The sequence below is a fragment of the Engystomops pustulosus genome, chromosome 5 (genome assembly GCF_040894005.1).
Source record: "Engystomops pustulosus chromosome 5, aEngPut4.maternal, whole genome shotgun sequence".
Lineage (NCBI taxonomy): Eukaryota > Metazoa > Chordata > Amphibia > Anura > Leptodactylidae > Engystomops > Engystomops pustulosus.
Genome location: NC_092415.1, coordinates 214,418,701 through 214,442,576, shown reverse-complemented (window position 1 = coordinate 214,442,576; position 23,876 = coordinate 214,418,701). Strand labels below are relative to the sequence as shown.

The window sequence follows — 23,876 nt, the reverse complement described above, 5'->3', positions numbered from 1 at the left end:
CATATACAAATCCTAAATCCTGATTATAATCATTTCCCAGATATTGTATTATTATGAGTGTGGATAAAGGATGTGACATCTATAAATGACTGAATGTAGATATAATGGGGACAATCACATTCCTAAAGCCTTTTACACCTTTTATTGTCCCACAGCGACTCATCCAACAAAGGGGGGTGGGGGCGTGGTCTTGAGGAATGGGGGCGTGGTCTTATTGTAATATAGTCCAGGTGCGTCCAGGGGGTCCGGTAGGGGGCGCCATACTGTGGAGCTGTAGCAGCGGTGGTGATGGACACATTGGGGACTCACCGTGATAGATGGTGCTGCTGTTACTGCTGTGGTAGGACTCCACCAGCGGCGCCTGCTCCTCCGACTGCTTCATCCTGCGAGTCCGCGTCCGCCCGTCCACGTTAGACTGAACCATCAGCGGCTCCTGACGCTTCTTCTTCTGCTTCTGTTCTAAAAGAGCGCGCTGCAAGAGAGGAGACGAGAGAGGTAGTCATAGCCCCGCCCCCTGCCCGTGAGGTGGTCACAGCCCCGCCCCCTGCCTGAGAGGTGGTCACAGCCCCGCCCCCTGCCCGTGAGGTAGTCATAGCCCCGCCCCCTGCCCGTGAGGTAGTCATAGCCCCGCCCATTGCCTGAGAGGTGGTCACAGCCCCGCCCCCTGCCTGAGAGGTGGTCACAGCCCCGCCCCCTGCCTGAGAGGTGGTCACAGCCCTGCCCCCTGCCTGAGAGGTGGTCACAGCCCCGCCCCCTGCCTGAGAGGTAGTCATAGCCCCGCCCCCTGCCTGAGAGGTGGTCACAGCCCCGCCCCCTGCCTGAGAGGTGGTCACTGCCCCGCCCCCTGCCTGAGAGGTGGTCACAGCCCTGCCCCCTGCCTGAGAGGTGGTCACAGCCCCGCCCCCTGCCTGAGAGGTGGTCACAGCCCCGCCCCCTGCCTGAGAGGTGGTCACAGCCCCGCCCCTTCCTGCGTGAGAGGTGGTCACAGCCCAACCCCCTGCCTGAGAGTAGGCCACAGCCCCGCCCCCTGCCTGAGAGTAGGTCACAGCCCCGCCCCCTGCCTGAGAGGTGGTAACTGCCCCTCCCCCTGCATGAGGCGGTCACAGCCCCGTCCCCTGCCTGAGAGGTGGTAACAGCCCCGCCCCCTGCCTGAGAGGTGGTCACAGCCCCGCCCCCTGCCTGAGAGGTGGTCACAGCCCCGCCCCCTGCCTGAGAGGTGGTCACAGCCCCGCCCCTGCTCATGACATCCCTAATGATAACATTCTATACTTCAGACTTGTTATTGATCAGTCCATGGTGTCGGGGGACTCACCTGCCTGTCGAGCTTCTGCTGCCGTAGACTACTGCTCTCATCATCCAGAACGCTGTAAATACAAACACAAGATGCATTTTCGGATAATTATAATATTAGGAAGTATCAGCGCACGGATGAGGTCACATCGATGTCACATTACAACCAGGAGCAAACAAATCCGACAAGACACCCCAGAATATGCGGGGCCCCCGTGATCTGTTCTGTGCTGGACCCCCTTGGTTCTGTGTTGGACCCCTCTTGGTTCTGTGCTGGACCCCTGTTGGTTCTATGCTGGACCCCCCCTTGGTTCTGTGTAGGACCCCTCTTGGTTCTGTGCTGGACCCCCTTGGTTCTGTGCTGGACCTCCCCCTTGGTTCTGTGCTGGGCCCCCTTGGTTCTGTGCTGGACCTCCCCCTTGGTTCTGTGCTGGACCCCCTTGGTTCTGTGCTGGACCTCCCCCTTGGTTCTGTGCTGGACCCCCCTTGGTTCTGTGCTGGACCCCCCTTGGTTCTGTGTTGGGCCCCTCTTGGTTCTGTGCTGGACCCCCCTTGGTTCTGTTCTGGACCCCTCTTGGTTCTGTGTTGGACCCCCCTTGGTTCTGTGCTGGACCCCTCTTGGTTCTGTGCTGGACCTCCCCCTTGGTTCTGTGCTGGACCCCCTTGGTTCTGTGCTGGACCCCCCTTGGTTCTGTGTTGGGCCCCTCTTGGTTCTGTGCTGGACCCCTCTTGGTTCTGTGCTGGACCCCCCTTGGTTCTGTGTTGGGCCCCTCTTGGTTCTGTGCTGGACCCCTCTTGGTTCTGTGCTGGACCCCCCCCCTTGGTTCTGTGCTGGACCCCCCTTGGTTCTGTGCTGGACCCCCCTTGGTTCTGTGTTGGGCCCCTCTTGGTTCTGTGCTGGACCCCCCTTGGTTCTGTGCTGGACCCCTCTTGGTTCTGTGTTGGACCCCCCTTGGTTCTGTGCTGGACCCCCCTTGGTTCTGTGCTGGACCCCCCTTGGTTCTGTGCTGGACCCCTCTTGGTTCTGTGCTGGACCTCCCCCTTAGTTCTGTGCTGGACCCCCTTGGTTCTGTGCTGGACCCCCCTTGGTTCTGTGTTGGGCCCCTCTTGGTTCTGTGCTGGACCCCTCTTGGTTCTGTGCTGGACCCCCCTTGGTTCTGTGCTGGACCCCTCTTGGTTCTGTGCTGGACCCCTCTTGGTTCTGTGCTGGACCCCCCTTGGTTCTGTGTTGGGCCCCTCTTGGTTCTGTGCTGGACCCCTCTTGGTTCTGTGCTGGACCCCTCTTGGTTCTGTGCTGGACCCCCCTTGGTTCTGTGCTGGACCCCCCTTGGTTCTGTGTTGGGCCCCTCTTGGTTCTGTGCTGGACCCCTCTTGGTTCTGTGCTGGACCCCCCTTGGTTCTGTGTTGGGCCCCTCTTGGTTCTGTGCTGGACCCCTCTTGGTTCTGTGCTGGACCCCCCTTGGTTCTGTGATTTCCTCTAATCCATTATGCAGGGAGGTGAATGTCAGCGCGGTGGCCCCTCCCCCTGAGGGCCCCGGGGCCCGGACAGACTGATTGTTATCTGTATAATGGGCTGGCAGATAATTGGGCGCTCAGAGATCTCGTCTTGTGGATTATTAGATGATACGGAGGGTCTGCAGCGTGTCAGCGAGATAGAAGACAGAGACCCTGGAGAATACCGAGCGCCCGAACATTAACCCCTCCATGTCTGATGCCGGAGGACTACAAGTACCAGCAGCCAAGAAGGAAGGGACCTGAACGAGTCAAACACACAGCGACCACTAGGGGCAGCAGAAGTGACCTGTAAGCAGGAAAACCAATCTCCAGCTCCGCGGGGGCGGGGCCTGAACTCATTTGCATTCATGTGTGTTTTGCAATCATCCAGCACCTGCTCTACAGGGGGCGCTAGAGGAAAACCGGGGGCCCCAATTCTACTGCATTAATAGAAGTCCTGGAAAGCCACAATATTCCGGGGATTCCTTATCTATTGGGGGGCACTTACTTTATGCAGCGCAGCAAATGTCACGTATCGGGGGCCCCGCGGATCTCTGGGATCCTGAGGCTGAAGAAGGACACAAAGCTACAAAGACTCAGCTGTAATAAACAATGTATCATGTGACCCCCCCACCCTGTGCTCCATGTGGGGGGCTCTGGGGGTCCCCCTCCCGTTCTTATATTAGTACAAGTATAATAATACACAGATCCGAATGACTGATCAGGATACAGAGCAGGGATAGACCCAGCTTTTCCAGGGGCTGAATGGCAATTCTGTACAGCAGACCCATCATTACACCCCAGGGGGTAGCTGGTGGTGGGGGGCTTCCTGCTGGCTGGGGGGCTTTCTCGGATATAACACTTCCTTGTATTCCTGGACATAAGACGCCCCCAGGAAGGAAGCGCATTACCTCATGTGGCCCCCATTCATGTCTCCGGGTCTGGGGGGCCACAATCCTCTCCCCTTCCTCTGCACCTGCCGCCACACAAACGCCTTAAGGATCTGATCCAAGAGAAATCCGGACCCTCAATACTGAACATTCATGAGCAGCACCGGGGGGGGGGGGGGGGGGGAGAGCGGGAACAGACCCCCAGTCACTGACAGCAGCATGAAGGAGGCCATTGATAGCGAGACTCAGTGTATCACCCCCAGCATCCCCGGCCCCAGGAGCTGACACTCTAATATCCTATCACCCCCAGCATCCCCGGGCCCAGGAGCTGACACTCTAATATCCTATCACCCCCAGCATCCCCGGGCCCAGGAGCTGACAATCTAATATCCTATCACCCCCAGCATCCCCGGCCCCAGGAGCTGACACTCTAATATCCTATCACCCCCAGCATCCCCGGGCCCAGGAGCTAACACTCTAATATCCTATGACCCCCAGCATCCCCGGCGCCAGGAGCTGACACTCTAATATCCTATCACCCCCAGCATCCCCGGGCCCAGGAGCTAACACTCTAATATCCTATCACTCCCATCATCCCCGGCCCCAGGAGCTGACACTCTAATATCCTATCACCCCCATCATCCCCGGCCCCAGGAGCTGACACTCTAATATCCTATCACCCCCAGCATCCCCGGCCCCAGGAGCTGACACTCTAATATCCTATCACCCCCAGCATCCTCGGGCCCAGGAGCTGACAATCTAATATCCTATAACCCCCATCATCCCCGGCCCCAGGAGCTGACACTCTAATATCCTATAACCCCCATCATCCCCGGCCCCAGGAGCTAACACTCTAATATCCTATCACCCCCATCATCCCCGGCCCCAGGAGCTAACACTCTAATATCCTATCACCCCCAGCATCCCCGGCCCCAGGAGCTAACACTCTAATATCCTATCACCCCCATCATCCCCGGCCCCAGGAGCTGACAATCTAATATCCTATCACCCCCAGCATCCCCGGCCCCAGGAGCTGACACTCTAATATCCTATCACCCCCATCATCCCCGGCCCCAGGAGCTGACACTCTAATCTCCTATCACCCCCATCATCCCCGGCCCCAGGAGCTGACAATCTAATCTCATATCACCCCCATCATCCCCGGCCCCAGGAGCTGACAATCTAATCTCATATCACCCCCATCATCCCCGGCCCCAGGAGCTAACACTCTAATATCCTATCACCCCCAGCATCCCCGGCACCAGGAGCTGACAATCTAATCTCATATCACCCCCATCATCCCCGGGCCTAGGAGCTTACAATCTAATCTCATATCACCCCCATCATCCCCGGCCCCAGGAGCTAACAATCTAATCTCCTATCACCCCCAGCATCCCCGGCCCCAGGAGCTAACACTCTAATATCCTATCACCCCCATCATCCCGGCCCCAGGAGCTGACAATCTAATATCCTATCACCCCCATCATCCCCGGCCCCAGGAGCTAACAATCTAATATCCTATCACCCCCATCATCCCCGGCCCCAGGAGCTAACAATCTAATCTCCTATCACCCCCATCATCCCCGACCCCAGGAGCTGACAATCTAATATCCTATCACCCCCAGCATCCCCGGCCCCAGGAGCTGACAATCTAATCTCCTATGACACACTTTGGCACATTTACTAAGGGTCCGCGGACCGCATTTTCGGCAGGTTTCCCGACTTTGTCCGTTTTGCGCCACATTTAACTGGGAAGAAGCAGGTGAATTCCGGCGGATGCAGGAACTCGGCCGCACGATCTTAGGGAATTGCGGCAGACCCGAATCCTCGTCGGACAATGGGAACGGGTAAGTAAATCTGCCCCAATGTCTGTGTATAATGCGCTGTGCGGGGAGTCACTAAGATCCTGCACCCGATATCCTGCATGTGTCGCTTCCCCGCTCAGGTCCCAGGAGTTCACCTTCTTCTTCCTGGTGCATGTAAGTGCATTGTCCGTGTATAATGCGCTGTGCGGGGAGTCACTAAGATCCTGCACCCGATATCCTGCATGTGTCACTTCCCCGCTCAGGTCCCAGGAGTTCACCTTCTTCTTCCTGGTGCATGTAAGTGCATTGTCCGTGTATAATGCGCTGTGCGGGGAGTCACTAAGATCCTGCACCCGATATCCTGCATGTGTCACTTCCCCGCTCAGGTCCCAGGAGTTCACCTTCTTCTTCCTGGTGCATGTAAGTGCATTGTCCGTGTATAATGCGCTGTGCGGGGAGTCACTAAGATCCTGCGCCCGATATCCTGCATGTGTCACTTCCCCGCTCAGGTCCCCGGAGATCTCCTTCTTCCTGGTGCATGTAAGTGCATTGTCCGTGTATAATGCGCTGTGCGGGGAGTCACTAAGATCCTGCACCCGATATCCTGCATGTGTCACTTCCCCGCTCAGGTCCCCGGGGTTCACCTTCTTCTTCCTGGTGCATGTAAGTGCATTGTCCGTGTATAATGTGCTGTGCGGGGAGTCACTAAGATCCTGCACCCGATATCCTGCATTTGTCACTTCCCCGCTCAGGTCCCCGGGGTTCACCTTCTTCTTCCTGGTGCATGTAAGTGCATTGTCCGTGTATAATGCGCTGTGCGGGGAGTCACTAAGATCCTGCACCCGATATCCTGCATGTGTCACTTCCCCGCTCAGGTCCCAGGAGTTCACCTTCTTCTTCCTGGTGCATGTAAGTGCATTGTCCGTGTATAATGCACTGTGCGGGGAGTCACTAAGATCCTGCACCCGATATCCTGCATTTGTCACTTCCCCGCTCAGGTCCCCGGGGTTCACCTTCTTCTTCCTGGTGCATGTAAGTGCATTGTCCGTGTATAATGTGCTGTGCGGGGAGTCACTAAGATCCTGCGCCCGATATCCTGCATGTGTCACTTCCCCGCTCAGGTCCCTGGAGTTCTCCTTCTTCTTCCTGGTGCATGTAAGTGCATTGTCCGTGTATAATGCGCTGTGCGGGGAGTCACTAAGATCGTGCCCCGATATCCTGCATGTGTCACTTCCCCGCTCAGGTCCCCGGAGTTCACCTTCTTCTTCCTGGTGCATGTAAGTGCATTGTCCGTGTATAATGCGCTGTGCGGAGAGTCACTAAGATCCTGCCCCGATATCCTGCATGTGTCGCTTCCCCGCTCAGGTCCCTGGAGTTCACCTTCTTCTTCCTGGTGCATGTAAGTGCATTGTCCGTGTATAATGCGCTGTGCGGGGAGTCACTAAGATCCTGCACCCGATATCCTGCATGTGTCGCTTCCCCGCTCAGGTCCCTGGAGTTCACCTTCTTCTTCCTGGTGCATGTAAGTGCATTGTCCGTGTATAATGTGCTGTGCGGGGAGTCACTAAGATCCTGCACCCGATATCCTGCATGTGTCACTTCCCCGCTCAGGTCCCAGGAGTTCACCTTCTTCTTCCTGGTGCATGTAAGTGCATTGTCTGTGTATAATGCGCTGTGCGGGGAGTCACTAAGATCCTGCACCCGATATCCTGCATGTGTCACTTCCCCGCTCAGGTCCCTGGAGTTCACCTTCTTCTTCCTGGTGCATGTAAGTGCATTGTCCGTGTATAATGCGCTGTGCGGGGAGTCACTAAGATCCTTCCCCCGATATCCTGCATGTGTCACTTCCCCGCTCAGGTCCCTGGAGTTCTCCTTCTTCTTCCTGGTGCATGTAAGTGCATTGTCCGTGTATAATGCGCTGTGCGGGGAGTCACTAAGATCCTGCACCCGATATCCTGCATGTGTCGCTTCCCCGCTCAGGTCCCCGGAGTTCTCCTTCTTCTTCCTGGTGCATGTAAGTGCATTGTCCGTGTATAATGTGCTGTGCGGGGAGTCACTAAGATCCTGCACCCGATATCCTGCATGTGTCACTTCCCCGCTCAGGTCCCTGGAGTTCACCTTCTTCTTCCTGGTGCATGTAAGTGCATTGTCTGTGTATAATGCGCTGTGCGGGGAGTCACTAAGATCCTGCACCCGATATCCTGCATGTGTCGCTTCCCCGCTCAGGTCCCCGGAGTTCTCCTTCTTCTTCCTGGTGCATGTAAGTGCATTGTCCGTGTATAATGTGCTGTGCGGGGAGTCACTAAGATCCTGCGCCTGATATCCTGCATGTGTCGCTTCCCTGCTCAGGTCCCTGGAGTTCACCTTCTTCTTCCTGGTGCATGTAAGTGCATTGTCCGTGTATAATGCGCTGTGCGGGGAGTCACTAAGATCCTGCACCCAATATCCTGCATGTGTCACTTCCCCGCTCAGGTCCCTGGAGTTCACCTTCTTCTTCCTGGTGCATGTAAGTGCATTGTCCGTGTATAATGTGCTGTGCGGGGAGTCACTAAGATCCTTCCCCCGATATCCTGCATGTGTCACTTCCCCGCTCAGGTCCCTGGAGTTCTCCTTCTTCTTCCTGGTGCATGTAAGTGCATTGTCCGTGTATAATGCGCTGTGCGGGGAGTCACTAAGATCCTGCACCCGATATCCTGCATGTGTCGCTTCCCCGCTCAGGTCCCCGGAGTTCTCCTTCTTCTTCCTGGTGCATGTAAGTGCATTGTCCGTGTATAATGTGCTGTGCGGGGAGTCACTAAGATCCTGCACCCGATATCCTGCATGTGTCACTTCCCCGCTCAGGTCCCTGGAGTTCACCTTCTTCTTCCTGGTGCATGTAAGTGCATTGTCTGTGTATAATGCGCTGTGCGGGGAGTCACTAAGATCCTGCACCCGATATCCTGCATGTGTCGCTTCCCCGCTCAGGTCCCCGGAGTTCTCCTTCTTCTTCCTGGTGCATGTAAGTGCATTGTCCGTGTATAATGTGCTGTGCGGGGAGTCACTAAGATCCTGCACCCGATATCCTGCATGTGTCACTTCCCCACTCAGGTCCCTGGAGTTCACCTTCTTCTTCCTGGTGCATGTAAGTGCATTGTCCGTGTATAATGCAGTGTGCGGGGAGTCACTAAGATCCTGCACCCGATATCCTGCATGTGTCGCTTCCCCGCTCAGGTCCCCGGAGTTCACCTTCTTCTTCCTGGTGCATGTAAGTGCATTGTCCGTGTATAATGCGCTGTGCGGGGAGTCACTAAGATCCTGCGCCCGATATCCTGCATGTGTCGCTTCTCCGCTCAGGTCCCCGGAGTTCACCTTCTTCTTCCTGGTGCATGTAAGTGCATTGTCCATGTATAATGCGCTGTGCGGGGAGTCACTAAGATCCTGCACCCGATATCCTGCATGTGTCACTTCCCCGCTCAGGTCCCAGGAGTTCACCTTCTTCTTCCTGGTGCATGTAAGTGCATTGTCCATGTATAATGCGCTGTGCGGGGAGTCACTAAGATCGTGTGCCCGATATCCTGCATGTGTCACTTCCCCGCTCAGGTCCCTGGAGTTCTCCTTCTTCTTCCTGGTGCATGTAAGTGCATTGTCCGTGTATAATGCGCTGTGCGGGGAGTCACTAAGATCGTGTGCCCGATATCCTGCATGTGTCACTTCCCCGCTCAGGTCCCAGGAGTTCACCTTCTTCTTCCTGGTGCATGTAAGTGCATTGTCCCTGTATAATGCGCTGTGCAGGGAGTCACTAAGATCGTGCACCCGATATCCTGCATGTGTCGCTTCCCCGCTCAGGTCCCTGGAGTTCACCCTCTTCTTCCTGGTGCATGTAAGTGCATTGTCTGTGTATAATGCGCTGTGCGGGGAGTCACTAAGATCCTGTGCCCGATATCCTGCATGTGTCGCTTCCCCGCTCAGGTCCCTGGAGTTCACCTTCTTCTTCCTGGTGCATGTAAGTGCATTGTCCGTGTATAATGCGCTGTGCAGGGAGTCACTAAGATCCTGCGCCCGATATCCTGCATGTGTCGCTTCCCCGCTCAGGTCCCTGGAGTTCACCTTCTTCTTCCTGGTGCATGTAAGTGCATTGTCCGTGTATAATGCGCTGTGCGGGGAGTCACTAAGATCGTGCGCCCGATATCCTCCATGTGTCGCTTCCCCGCTCAGGTCCCCGGAGTTCACCTTCTTCTTCCTCCTGGTGCATGTAAGTGCATTGTCCGTGTATAATGCGCTGTGCGGGGAGTCACTAAGATCCTGCGTCCGATATCCTGCATGTGTCACTTCCCCGCTCAGGTCCCCGGAGTTCACCTTCTTGTTCCTGGTGCATGTAAGTGCTTGGGCTTGCGACCCAATATACAAGTTAAATCTCGCGCTCAGTCCAAATCAGTCGGATCATCCAGCAGCCACCCCCCATGATTTCTGTCGCATGGAGGCAGCACAGGTGCGCCACAATCCGATCGTGTGCAACACAATCTCTAGTTAAATACCTGTCCCAGTGGCGCTAATCCCGAAAACGTTAGAAAAACCAGTGAAAGTGCAGCCGCGGACCGTTAGTAAATAAGCCCCATTGTGTGTGAGAGGAGATTAGATTGTCATCTCCTAGGGTTAGGGATGATGGGAGTGATACATTTACTAAGGGTCTGTAGTTTTTCTACCTTTTATAGGATAAGCATGGTAGATCTCATTGAGCATACCGCCGTGCGTGTTCATGGTTGGTAAATTCCATATTACACATCATAATAATAATAATAATAATAATAATAATAATAATAATAATAATAATAAAGGTTAGGTCTGTGCTAGTAACTCCATGAGAGGTGCACATATGTATCCAACTCAGCGAGCGGTCCTTGGCTGTAATGAAAGTCCCCCTGATATGGGGATCCATAAAGTGAGAAGGGCCCAGCAGTTTATGGAACAGTTTTAAGACAATGCACTGTGACCAGCGGACGGGTAAGTACATGTGCCCCAATGTATCACTCCCATCATCCCTGACCCCAGGAGCTCACAATCTAATCTCCTATCACACACATGTATTACTCCTATCATCCCTGACCCCAGGAGCTCACAATCTAATCTCCTATCACACACATGTATTACTCCTATCATCCCTGACCCCAGGAGCTCACAATCTAATCTCCTATCACACACATGTATTACTCCTATCATCCCTGACCCCAGGAGCTCACAATCTAATCTCCTATCACACACATGTATCACTCCCATCATCCCTGACCCCAGGAGCTCACAATCTAATCTCCTATCACACACAATGTATCACTCCCATCATCCCTGACCCCAGGAGCTCACAATCTAATCTCCTATCACACACATGTATTACTCCTATCATCCCTGACACCGAGAGCTCACAATCTAATCTCCTATCACACACATGTATTACTCCTATCATCCCTGACCCCAGGAGCTCACAATCTAATCTCCTATCACACACATGTATTACTCCTATCATCCCTGACCCCAGGAGCTCACAATCTAATCTCCTATCACACACATGTATTACTCCTATCATCCCTGACCCCAGGAGCTCACAATCTAATCTCCTATCACACACATGTATTACTCCCATCATCCCTGACACCGAGAGCTCACAATCTAATCTCCTATCACACACATGTATTACTCCCATCATCCCTGACCCCAGGAGCTCACAATCTAATCTCCTATCACACACATGTATTACTCCCATCATCCCTGACCCCAGGAGCTCACAATCTAATCTCCTATCACACACATGTATTACTCCCATCATCCCTGATCCCAGGAGCTCACAATCTAATCTCCTATCACACACATGTATTACTCCTATCATCCCTGACCCCAGGAGCTCACAATCTAATCTCCTATCACACACATGTATTACTCCCATCATCCCCGACCCCAGGAGCTCACAATCTAATCTCCTATCACACACATGTATTACTCCTATCATCCCTGACACCGAGAGCTCACAATCTAATCTCCTATCACACACATGTATTACTCCTATCATCCCTGACCCCAGGAGCTCACAATCTAATCTCCTATCACACACATGTATTACTCCCATCATCCCTGATCCCAGGAGCTCACAATCTAATCTCCTATCACACACATGTATTACTCCTATCATCCCTGACCCCAGGAGCTCACAATCTAATCTCCTATCACACACATGTATTACTCCCATCATCCCCGACCCCAGGAGCTCACAATCTAATCTCCTATCACACACAATGTATCACTCCCATCATCCCTGACCCCAGGAGCTCACAATCTAATCTTCTATCACACACATGTATTACTCCCATCATCCCTGACACCGAGAGCTCACAATCTAATCTCCTATCACACACATGTATTACTCCCATCATCCCTGACACCGAGAGCTCACAATCTAATCTCCTATCACACACATGTATTACTCCCATCATCCCTGACACAGAGAGCTCACAATCTAATCTCCTATCACACACATGTATTACTCCCATCATCCCTGACACCGAGAGCTCACAATCTAATCTCCTATCACACACATGTATTACTCCCATCATCCCTGACCCCAGGAGCTCACAATCTAATCTCCTATCACACACATGTATCACTCCCATCATCCCTGACACCGAGAGCTCACAATCTAATCTCCTATCACACACAGAGTATCACTCCCATCATCCCTGACCCCAGGAGCTGACAATCTAATCTCCTATCACACACAATGTATCACTCCCATCATCCCTGACCCCAGGAGCTGACAATCTAATCTCCTATCACACACATGTATTACTCCTATCATCCCTGACACCGAGAGCTCACAATCTAATCTCCTATCACACACATGTATTACTCCCATCATCCCTGACACCGAGAGCTCACAATCTAATCTCCTATCACACACATGTATTACTCCTATCATCCCTGACCCCAGGAGCTCACAATCTAATCTCCTATCACACACATGTATTACTCCCATCATCCCTGACACCGAGAGCTCACAATCTAATCTCCTATCACACACATGTATTACTCCCATCATCCCTGACACCGAGAGCTCACAATCTAATCTCCTATCACACACATGTATTACTCCCATCATCCCTGACACCGAGAGCTCACAATCTAATCTCCTATCACACACATGTATTACTCCCATCATCCCTGACCCCAGGAGCTCACAATCTAATCTCCTATCACACACATGTATCACTCCCATCATCCCTGACACCGAGAGCTCACAATCTAATCTCCTATCACACACATGTATTACTCCCATCATCCCTGACCCCAGGAGCTCACAATCTAATCTCCTATCACACACATGTATTACTCCTATCATCCCTGACCCCAGGAGCTCACAATCTAATCTCCTATCACACACATGTATTACTCCCATCATCCCTGATCCCAGGAGCTCACAATCTAATCTCCTATCACACACATGTATTACTCCCATCATCCCTGACCCCAGGAGCTCACAATCTAATCTCCTATCACACACATGTATTACTCCCATCATCCCTGACACCGAGAGCTCACAATCTAATCTCCTATCACACACATGTATCACTCCCATCATCCCTGACCCCAGGAGCTCACAATCTAATCTCCTATCACACACATGTATTACTCCCATCATCCCTGACCCCAGGAGCTCACAATCTAATCTCCTATCACACACATGTATTACTCCCATCATCCCTGACCCCAGGAGCTCACAATCTAATCTCCTATCACACACATGTATTACTCCCATCATCCCTGACACCGAGAGCTCACAATCTAATCTCCTATCACACACATGTATCACTCCCATCATCCCTGACCCCAGGAGCTCACAATCTAATCTCCTATCACACACATGTATTACTCCCATCATCCCTGACCCCAGGAGCTCACAATCTAATCTCCTATCACACACATGTATTACTCCCATCATCCCTGACCCCAGGAGCTCACAATCTAATCTCCTATCACACACATGTATTACTCCTATCATCCCTGACCCCAGGAGCTCACAATCTAATCTCCTATCACACACATGTATTACTCCCATCATCCCTGACACCGAGAGCTCACAATCTAATCTCCTATCACACACATGTATTACTCCCATCATCCCTGACCCCAGGAGCTCACAATCTAATCTCCTATCACACACATGTATTACTCCCATCATCCCTGACACCGAGAGCTCACAATCTAATCTCCAATCACACACATGTATTACTCCCATCATCCCTGACCCCAGGAGCTCACAATCTAATCTCCTATCACACACATGTATTACTCCCATCATCCCTGACACCGAGAGCTCACAATCTAATCTCCTATCACACACATGTATTACTCCCATCATCCCTGACACCGAGAGCTCACAATCTAATCTCCTATCACACACATGTATTACTCCCATCATCCCTGACACCGAGAGCTCACAATCTAATCTCCTATCACACACATGTATTACTCCCATCATCCCTGACACCGAGAGCTCACAATCTAATCTCCTATCACACACATGTATTACTCCCATCATCCCTGACACCGAGAGCTCACAATCTAATCTCCTATCACACACATGTATTACTCCCATCATCCCTGACACCGAGAGCTCACAATCTAATCTCCTATCACACACATGTATTACTCCTATCATCCCTGACCCCAGGAGCTCACAATCTAATCTCCTATCACACACATGTATTACTCCCATCATCCCTGACACCGAGAGCTCACAATCTAATCTCCTATCACACACATGTATTACTCCTATCATCCCTGACACCGAGAGCTCACAATCTAATCTCCTATCACACACATGTATTACTCCCATCATCCCTGACACCGAGAGCTCACAATCTAATCTCCTATCACACACATGTATTACTCCTATCATCCCTGACACCGAGAGCTCACAATCTAATCTCCTATCACACACATGTATTACTCCTATCATCCCTGACCCCAGGAGCTCACAATCTAATCTCCTATCACACACATGTATTACTCCCATCATCCCTGACACCGAGAGCTCACAATCTAATCTCCTATCACACACATGTATTACTCCCATCATCCCTGACACCGAGAGCTCACAATCTAATCTCCTATCACACACATGTATTACTCCCATCATCCCTGACCCCAGGAGCTCACAATCTAATCTCCTATCACACACATGTATTACTCCCATCATCCCTGACCCCGGGAGCTCACAATCTAATCTCCTATCACACTCATGTATTACTCCCATCATCCCTGACACCGAGAGCTCACAATCTAATCTCCTATCACACACATGTATTACTCCCATCATCCCTGACACCGAGAGCTCACAATCTAATCTCCTATCACACACATGTATCACTCCCATCATCCCTGACCCCAGGAGCTCACAATCTAATCTCCTATCACACACATGTATTACTCCTATCATCCCTGACCCCAGGAGCTCACAATCTAATCTCCTATCACACACATGTATTACTCCCATCATCCCTGATCCCAGGAGCTCACAATCTAATCTCCTATCACACTCCTATCATCTCAACTCATGACTAAAGGTGCACCCCAGCATTGTGCCAAAAAAGGGGCGGGAAATGAGCATGTGGAGAGGGCGTGGCCTGGACAGTTGCTACATTTTCCATCCTCTGTGGCAGGACTCGGATACACGTATCACCTGCTGCTCGGACTCCAGGAGCTTCACCCCAGTTATTAAAGGCTCCTCCCCCGCTGCACCTGTCACCAGCCGTCAGATGGAGCCCGGCGTAGGATAACTGGGGTCCATGTATCTGCCCCCCTCCGCGTCTATTCCCAGAGCGATGTTACTATAGGTGGTGAGGATGTGCGGAGCGCAGGACACGAGTGCCGGGTGATTAACCACCGACTGAGGCGTCACGACTCACATTTGGAAAAAAGTTCTATTGTAGTGAGAATAAAAGCTGCTTTATGCCCACACAGCAACACTGTAACGACAGCACAGCTCCGATACCTGCACCCAGAAACTCCATCTGCTGCAGGAAAGCATCTATGCACATAATACAGCCGTACACGGTGACTGCACCAGCAGCAGAATAGTGAGTGCAGCTCTGATCCTGGGTGTGTGAGCTCCAAGCAAGTTCCATCTACCATCCAGGGCCTGCTCTCTCCTCTCCCAGGGAGGGAGTTAGGTTCCTGGGGATGAGCGAGGGAGCCGACTCCTAGGCTCCTGCTTCCCGAGCCAGGCCGGCGGGAGGCAGGAGAGGACAGCAACCGGCCAGCGCGATGGAGGACTCAGGGGTGAGACGTTCCACCAGGAGTCGCAGCAATGCGGCTCCTACTCCCTCTGAGAAGCGGAGAACCCAGAAGCTGGATGTCCATGATGGTGCGGGTGAGAGCGCTCCTTCCGGGGCTGGAGCCATGAAGCGGAGTGCTCACAGAGGTAAGGCTGACCATGCGGGGGGAGGCTGGGCGGTGCAGGGACCCCGGGAGTCTTTGTCCACCTATGCCTCCCGGGTCCAGAGCCACCTCTGTGAGTATGAAGAGGCGACCAAGACCATCAGGAGGCTCCGGGAGGAGCTGCGATGTGCCCGCGCCAGGGCGAACACAGCACAAAAGAAGCGCAAGACGGAAGTTAAAGGAGAGATTAATCGCCTGAAGGCAGAGATTGATAAGATGACAAAAAGAAAGACCTTTATTTGCGAGAACAGTGGACAGTTTAAAGAGGAGCTGTCACCCCGAGAAACTGCACTAGGAGATGTTACTAAAGTGCGCAGCTCCTGGTGCTAAAACAAACGCCGCAGCGTTACACTGTTAGGGTTATCAGAGACTTCCAATAACGCTAACTAACACCACTGCGCTGTACAGTACAACCGCCGGACCATGCTCAAAGCGGTCCGGCGTATTCATGAGGAGGTGGGTTTGGGGCAGTGACTTCCGCACAGCATGCAGCAGTCACCTCTGGCCTACGGAGGAAGAAGCGTTTGATCGGGTTAACCACGAGTACCTCTGGTCTGTCCTTCTGAGGTATGGCCTGCCGGGGGAGTTTGTCAATTGGCTGAAAGTTTTGTACGCAGGGGCAGAGAGTTTCCCGCTTGTGAACGGTTGGATTGGCCGCTCTTTTGAGGTCGGGTCTGGTGTTCGCCAGGGTTGTCCTCTGAGCCCACTTTTATACGTGTTTGCGATTGACCCATTCCTTAGGAGGGTTGATCGTGGGCCGTTGGTGGGAGTCGGGATGGACCAGGCGGCACCGGAAGCCACTCTAAGGGTGGTAGCGTATGCCGATGATGTCACCGTTTTTGTGTCCTCGCGATGGGAGACGCAATGGGTGATGTCAGAGGTTGACCGCTACTCAGAGGCTTCTGGGTCCAAGATCAACCGGGATAAGTGTGAGAGTCTCTGGCTGGGAGAGGGGGATCCAGGCTTTGATCTCCCGGACACTCTTCCAGGGCCCCAAGACTCTGACAAGGAGGGTTGTGTATGGTCAACCCTGTGGTGTTCCTAGTGAATACCTTTCTTAAGATCAATGTAGCAAACCTCTGGAAAGAGAGGGCTCCTCCGTGGGTATACTCCTGCAGGGGATGGGCTCCTCCGTGGGTGATTCGCCGGTGGGGTCTGGGAATGTGGGAGATCAGGACCATGTCGAGGAAAGTCCTTGACAAGAGGGTTCTGTTGACCCATTTCCAGAAGCCTCTGGCCCTCAGGGATTGCCCAAGTCGGGATCTGGGGGTGGGTTTGAGTTTATTGAATTCCATCAGGATCCCCTTGAAGTTTAGGGACGTGACTTGGCGCTGCTTCCATGGAAAGCTGTGTGTGAGGGACAATCTGAAGTGTAGGAGCTCTGAGGAAAGGGGTTGTCCCCGGGAGGAGTGCGGTGGTCTGCTGGAGAGCATGGACCACTTCCTGCTTCAGTGCCCCTTTAACACAGAGGTGTACAACCGGGTGGGCGCTTCCATCCATTGGCCCGGGTTGGCCGGTCTCTCCTATGCGGAGTGGGCCTATGGAGCATTCAGAGGCCTGGTGGCCGGGACCGCTGCACGTTATTCTTAGTCAGTCTAGTGGTCAGGTACCACACGTGGAACGCACGGTGTTTAGTATCGACGCAGCGCAAAATCCTCCCGGTGGATGAGGTGGTTAGGAACATTCTGGGTGACCTGGTGAAGGTGCGCTCTCTGGAGTATGAGAGGCTGGGCACGGGGAGGGCCTCTCTCCTTAGTGCCCCTTAGTCTGTCCTCTCCCTCCTGGTGAAGGTGCGCTCTCTGGAGTATGAGAGGCTGGGCACGGGGAGGGCCTCTCTCCTTAGTGCCCCTTAGTCTGTCCTCTCCCTCCTGGTGAAGGTGCGCTCTCTGGAGTATGAGAGGCTGGGCACGGGGAGGACCTCTCTCCTTAGTGTCCCTTAGTCTGTCCTCTCCCCTCCTGGTGAAGGTGCGCTCTCTGGAGTATGAGAGGCTGGGCACGGGGAGGGCCTCTCTCCTTAGTGTCCCTTAGTCTGTCCTCTCCCCCCTGGTGAAGGTGCGCTCTCTGGAGTATGAGAGGCTGGGCACGGGGAGGACCTCTCTCCTTAGTGTCCCTTAGTCTGTCCTCTCCCCTCCTGGTGAAGGTGCGCTCTCTGGAGTATGAGAGGATGGGCACGGGGAGGACCTCTCTCCTTAGTGTCCCTTAGTCTGTCCTCTCCCCCCTGGTGAAGGTGCGCTCTCTGGAGTATGAGAGGCTGGGCACGGGGAGGACCTCTCTCCTTAGTGTCCCTTAGTCTGTCCTCTCCCCCTCCCCCTGGTGAAGGTGTGCTCTCTGGAGTATGAGAGGCTGGATACAGGGAGGACCTCTCTCCTTAGTGTCCCTTAGTCTGTCCTCTCCCCTCCTGGTGAAGGTGCGCTCTCTGGAGTATGAGAAGCTGGGCACGGGGAGGGCCTCTCTCCTTAGTGTCCCTTAGCCTGCCCTCTCCCCTCCTGGTGAAGGTGCGCTCTCTGGAGTATGAGAGACTGGGCACGGGGAGGGCCTCTCTCCTTAGTGTCCCTTAGTCTGTCCTCTACTCTCCTGGTGAAGGTGCGCTCTCTGGAGTATGAGAGGCTGGGCACGGGGAGGACCTCTCTCCTTAGTGTCCCTTAGTCTGTCCTCTCCCTCCTGGTGAAGGTGCGCTCTCTGGAGTATGGGAGGCTGGGCACGGGGAGGACCTCTCTCCTTAGTGTCCCTTAGTCTGTCCTCTCCCCTCCTGGTGAAGGTGGCTCTCTGGAGTATGAGAGGCTGGGCACGGGGAGGGCCTCTCTCCTTAGTGTCCCTTAGTCTGTCCTCTACTCTCCTGGTGAAGGTGCGCTCTCTGGAGTATGAGAGGCTGGGCACGGGGAGGACCTCTCTCCTTAGTGTCCCTTAGTCTGTCCTCTCCCTCCTGGTGAAGGTGCGCTCTCTGGAGTATGGGAGGCTGGGCACGGGGAGGACCTCTCTCCTTAGTGTCCCTTAGTCTGTCCTCTCCCCTCCTGGTGAAGGTGCGCTCTCTGGAGTATGAGAGGCTGGGCACGGGGAGGGCCTCTCTCCTTAGTGTCCCTTAGTCTGTCCTCTCCCCTCCTGGTGAAGGTGAACTCTCTGGAGTATGAGAGGCTGGGCACGGGGAGGGCCGCTCTCCTTAGTGTCCCTTAGTCTGTCCTCTCCCCTCCTAGTGAAGGTGCGCTCTCTGGAGTATGAGAGGCTGAGCACGGGGAGGGCCTCTTTCCTTAGTGTCCCTTAGTCTGTCCTCTCCCCCCTTCTGGTGAAGGTGCGCTCTCTGGAGTATGAGAGGCTGGGCACGGGGAGGACCTCTCTCCTTAGTGTCCCTTAGTCTGTCCTCTCCCTCCTGGTGAAGGTGCGCTCTCTGGAGTATGGGAGGCTGGGCACGGGGAGGACCTCTCTCCTTAGTGTCCCTTAGTCTGTCCTCTCCCCTCCTGGTGAAGGTGCGCTCTCTGGAGTATGAGAGGCTGGGCACGGGGAGGGCCTCTCTCCTTAGTGTCCCTTAGTCTGTCCTCTCCCCTCCTGGTGAAGGTGAACTCTCTGGAGTATGAGAGGCTGGGCACGGGGAGGGCCGCTCTCCTTAGTGTCCCTTAGTCTGTCCTCTCCCCTCCTAGTGAAGGTGCGCTCTCTGGAGTATGAGAGGCTGAGCACGGGGAGGGCCTCTTTCCTTAGTGTCCCTTAGTCTGTCCTCTCCCCCCTTCTGGTGAAGGTGCGCTCTCTGGAGTATGAGAGGCTGGGCACGGGGAGGGCCTCTCTCCTTAGTGCCGCTTAGTCTGTCCTCTCCCCTCCTGGTGAAGGTGCGCTCTCTGGAGTATGAGAGGCTGGGTACGGGGAGGGCCTCTCTCCTTAGTGTCCCTTAGTCTGTCCTCTCCCCTCCTGGTGAAGGTGCGCTCTCTGGAGTATGAGATGCTGGGAACGGGGAGGACCTCTCTCCTTAGTGTCCCTTAGTCTGTCCTCTCCCCCCTGGTGAAGGTGCGCTCTCTGGAGTATGAGAGGCTGGGCACGGGGAGGACCTCTCTCCTTAGTGTCCCTTAGTCATTCCTCTCCCCCCTCCTGGTGAAGGTGCGCTCTCTGGAGTATGAGAGGCTGGGCACGGGGAGGACCGCTCTCCTTAGTGTCCCTTAGTCTGTCCTCTCCCCTCCTGGTGAAGGTGCGCTCTCTGGAGTATGAGAGGCTGGGCATGGGGAGGACCTCTCTCCTTAGTGCCCCTTAGTCTGTCCTCTCCTCTCCTGGTGAAGGTGCGCTCTCTGGAGTATGAGAGGCTGGGCACGGGGAGGACCTCTCTCCTTAGTGTCCCTTAGTCTGTCCTCTCTCCTCCTGGTGAAGGTGCGCTCTCTGGAGTATGAGAGGCTGGGCACGGGGAGGACCTCTCTCCTTAGTGTCTCTTAATCTGTCCTCTCCCTCCTGGTGAAGGTGCGCTCTCTGGAGTATGAGAGGCTGGGCACGGGGAGGACCTCTCTCCTTAGTGCCCCTTAGTCTGTCCTCTCCCCTCCTGGTGAATGTGCACTCTCTGGAGTATGAGACGCTGGGCACGGGGAGGGCCTCTCTCCTTTGTGTCCCTTAGTCTGTCCTCTCCCCTCCTGGTGAAGGTGCGCTCTCTGGAGTATGAGAGGCTGGGCACGGGGAGGGCCTCTCTCCTTAGTGTCCCTTAGTCTGTCCCCTCCCTCCTGGTGAAGGTGCGCTCTCTGGAGTATGAGAGGCTGGGCATGGGGAGGACCTCTCTCCTTTGTGTCCCTTAGTCTGTCCTCTCCCCTCCTGGTGAAGGTGCGCTCTCTGGAGTATGAGAGGCTGGGCACGGGGAGGGCCTCTCTCCTTAGTGTCCCTTAGTCTGTCCCCTCCCTCCTGGTGAAGGTGCGCTCTCTGGAGTATGAGAGGCTGGGCACGGGGAAGGCCTCTCTCCTTAGTGTCCCTTAGTCTGTCCTCTCCCCCTGGTGAAGGTGCGCTCTCTGGAGTATGAGAGGCTGGGCACGGGGAGGGCCTCTCTCCTTAGTGTCCCTTAGTCTGTCCTCTCCCCCTGGTGAAGGTGCGCTCTCTGGAGTATGAGAGGCTGGGCACGGGGAGGGCCTCTCTCCTTAGTGCCCCTTAGTCTGTCCTCTCCCTCCTGGTGAAGGTGCGCTCTCTGGAGTATGAGAGGCTGGGCACAGGGAGGACCTCTCTCCTTAGTGTCCCTCAGTCTGTCCTCTCCCCCCTGGTGAAGGTGCGCTCTCTGGAGTATGAGAGGCTGGGCACGGGGAGTTCCTCTCTCCTTAGTGTCCCTTAGTCTGTCCTCTCCCCTCCTGGTGAAGGTGCGCTCTCTGGAGTATGAGAGGCTGGGCACGGGGAGGGCCTCTCTCCTTAGTGCCCCTTAGTCTGTCCTCTCCCCTCCTGGTGAAGGTGCGCTCTCTGGTGTATGAGAGGTTGGGCACGGGGAGGGCCTCTCTCCTTAGTGTCCCTTATTCTGTCCTCTCCCTCCTGGTGAAGGTGCGCTCTCTGGAGTATGAGAGGCTGGGCACGGGGAGGACCTCTCTCCTTAGTGTCCCTTAGTCTGTCCTCTCCCTCCTGGTGAAGGTGCGCTCTCTGGAGTATGAGAGGCTGGGCACGGGGAGGGCCTCTCTCCTTAGTGTCCCTTAGTCTGTCCTCTCCCCTCCTGGTGAAGGTGCACTCTCTGGAGTATGAGAGGCTGGGCACGGGGAGGACCTCTCTCCTTAGTGCCCCTTAGTCTGTCCTCTCCCCTCCTGGTGAAGGTGCGCTCTCTGGAGTATGAGAGGCTGGGCACGGGGAGGACCTCTCTCCTTAGTGTCCCTTAGTCTGTCCTCTCCTCCTGGTGAAGGTGCGCTCTCTGGAGTATGAGAGGCTGGGCACGGCTACCCAGCTACCGACCAGCACTGTGGAAGCCTTGGGGGTGAGAAGATCCGCAAAGAAAAGCAGCAATGCTGCTCCAACTCCCAAGGCTCCTAAAAGCAGCAAGACCTCTGGAAAGCTGGATACCTCGGGAAAGCTGGATACCACGGAAAAGCTGAGTGCTCAGAGAGGTGAGGCTGACCTCAGTGAAGAGGGCTGGGGAATGCTGAGGACCCGGGAGTCCATTTCCAGCTATGCCTCCCGGGCTCTGGGCCACCTCTCTGAGTACGAAGAAGCCAGCAAGACGGTGAGGAGACTGCGGGAGGAGCTCAGGTGCGCCCATGCCAGGGCAAGCTCTGCCCCAAAGAGGAGGAAGGAGCAGATTATGGCAGAGATTTCCAGGCTCCAGACTGACATCCAGGCCTTGGAGGAGAGGAAGGCTTACCTGCTGGAGAGGAGCGGTCCGTTTAAAGAAAAAATTCTTAATGATGAGCGGTTCCGGGAGATGGAGGAGGAGAAGCAGAGGCGGCTGATGGGGCTTCAGCCTGAGAGTCAGACGGAGGAGGAAAGTCCGGTGCCGTACAGTGGGCCCCCTGCAGGACAAGCGGCTATGTCATCTGCCGGCCCGGGTGAGGATAGTGACAGCCACCAGGGAGGGGCGCTGATGGAGGAGATCTCTGCCCCCTGTGACCTCTGGTGAAGTCTCTGGATGTTACTGTCAGGATTCGTGGATCCACTGGACCACAGCGGGAGGTGCTACTAGCCGAATCACTAGGGAGCTGTTTTGAGGCACAATGATCCGGCCGGGTGTGATGGGAGGGGCAGGTTTATATAGCCCTCTGGGAAAATGACCAGCGCCAATTAATGGTGCGCTGGCCCTTTAAACTTCCCAAAGCCGGTGCGCACACCCTAGGACTCGGGAGCGGGGACAGGACTCGGGAGCGGGGACAGGACTCGGGAGTGGGGACAGGACTTGGGAGTGGGGACAGGTGGGAGGTGCTGGCACTTTGCCTGTGGGCAGCGAGGGGCACGGGTGAGCCCAGGACCCGCGATATGGGTCGCAGGAACACCCGCGACAGTTACTATAGTCCCAGGCTGCAATCATCAGGGATTGTTGATCATCCTTGGTCCAATTACAGCAAATAATTTAGAAATTTCAATTGTCACTGGGGCAAAAAAAAATTTTTTTCTGGATTTACAATTTTTTACAGTTTCGACTTACATACAAATTCAACTTAAGAACAAACCTACAGAACCGATGCCAGCAGTTATAACGTGCTGGACCCCAGATCATCACTAGCATCATGTCCCCCCCCTCCCCCCCAGCACATGTAGGGTTAATAGCGGTGATTCCTGGGAATATCAAGGTGTCGGATTATTCTGATTATATTACAGATTATATATAGCGACGCGCGGATCACCCTGGAAACCGCAGGAAGATCCTTCCCAAGGAAGTGGATGTATATGAGGAGCAGCCCCGAACCCCAAATATTATCCCCAGAGATGGCGACCGGCCAGGATTAACCCTTCACACTGAGAACGACAAATAAAACGCCAAATCCACCGATAGCACCAGAGCATAAAGAACAATGGAGGATCAGGATACAACGGGAATTTACATAGGGAATAGTTTGGGAATGGCCATGGGTCCAACAGCAGCCCCTCAAATACCCCCAGCCCTAAATCTACCCCAAAACATATACTTATCATAACACTGACCCCAACAATACCCCAGCCCTAAATCTACCCCAAAACATATACTTATCATAACACTGACCCCAACAATACCCCCAGCCCTAAATCTACCCCAAAACATATACTTATCATAACACTGACCCCAACAATACCCCCAGCCCTAAATCTACCCCAAAACATATACTTATCATAACACTGACCCTAACAATACCCCCAGCCCTAAATCTACCCCAAAACATATACTTATCATAACACTGACCCCAACAATACCCCCAGCCCTAAATCTACCCCAAAACATATACTTATCATAACACTGACCCTAACAATACCCCCAGCCCTAAATCTACCCCAAAACATATACTTATCATAACACTGACCCCAACAATACCCCCAGCCCTAAATC

At 54.2% G+C, this 23,876-nt stretch overlaps 1 protein-coding gene across 3 annotated transcripts in view; it reads right to left on the bottom strand.

Moving 5' to 3' along the window:
* LOC140133898 (tubby protein homolog) overlaps nt 1-23,876 on the bottom strand; it is a 162,390-nt gene that overhangs the window by 70,669 nt on the left and 67,845 nt on the right. For all 3 annotated transcript variants that reach the window (XM_072154584.1, XM_072154586.1, XM_072154585.1), the window contains exons 2-3: nt 1,313-1,364; nt 310-472 (exon numbers count right to left, since the gene is read on the bottom strand). In XM_072154584.1, coding sequence (XP_072010685.1) covers nt 310-472; nt 1,313-1,364 — 215 coding nt within the window. The remainder of the gene's footprint in view (nt 1-309; nt 473-1,312; nt 1,365-23,876) is intronic.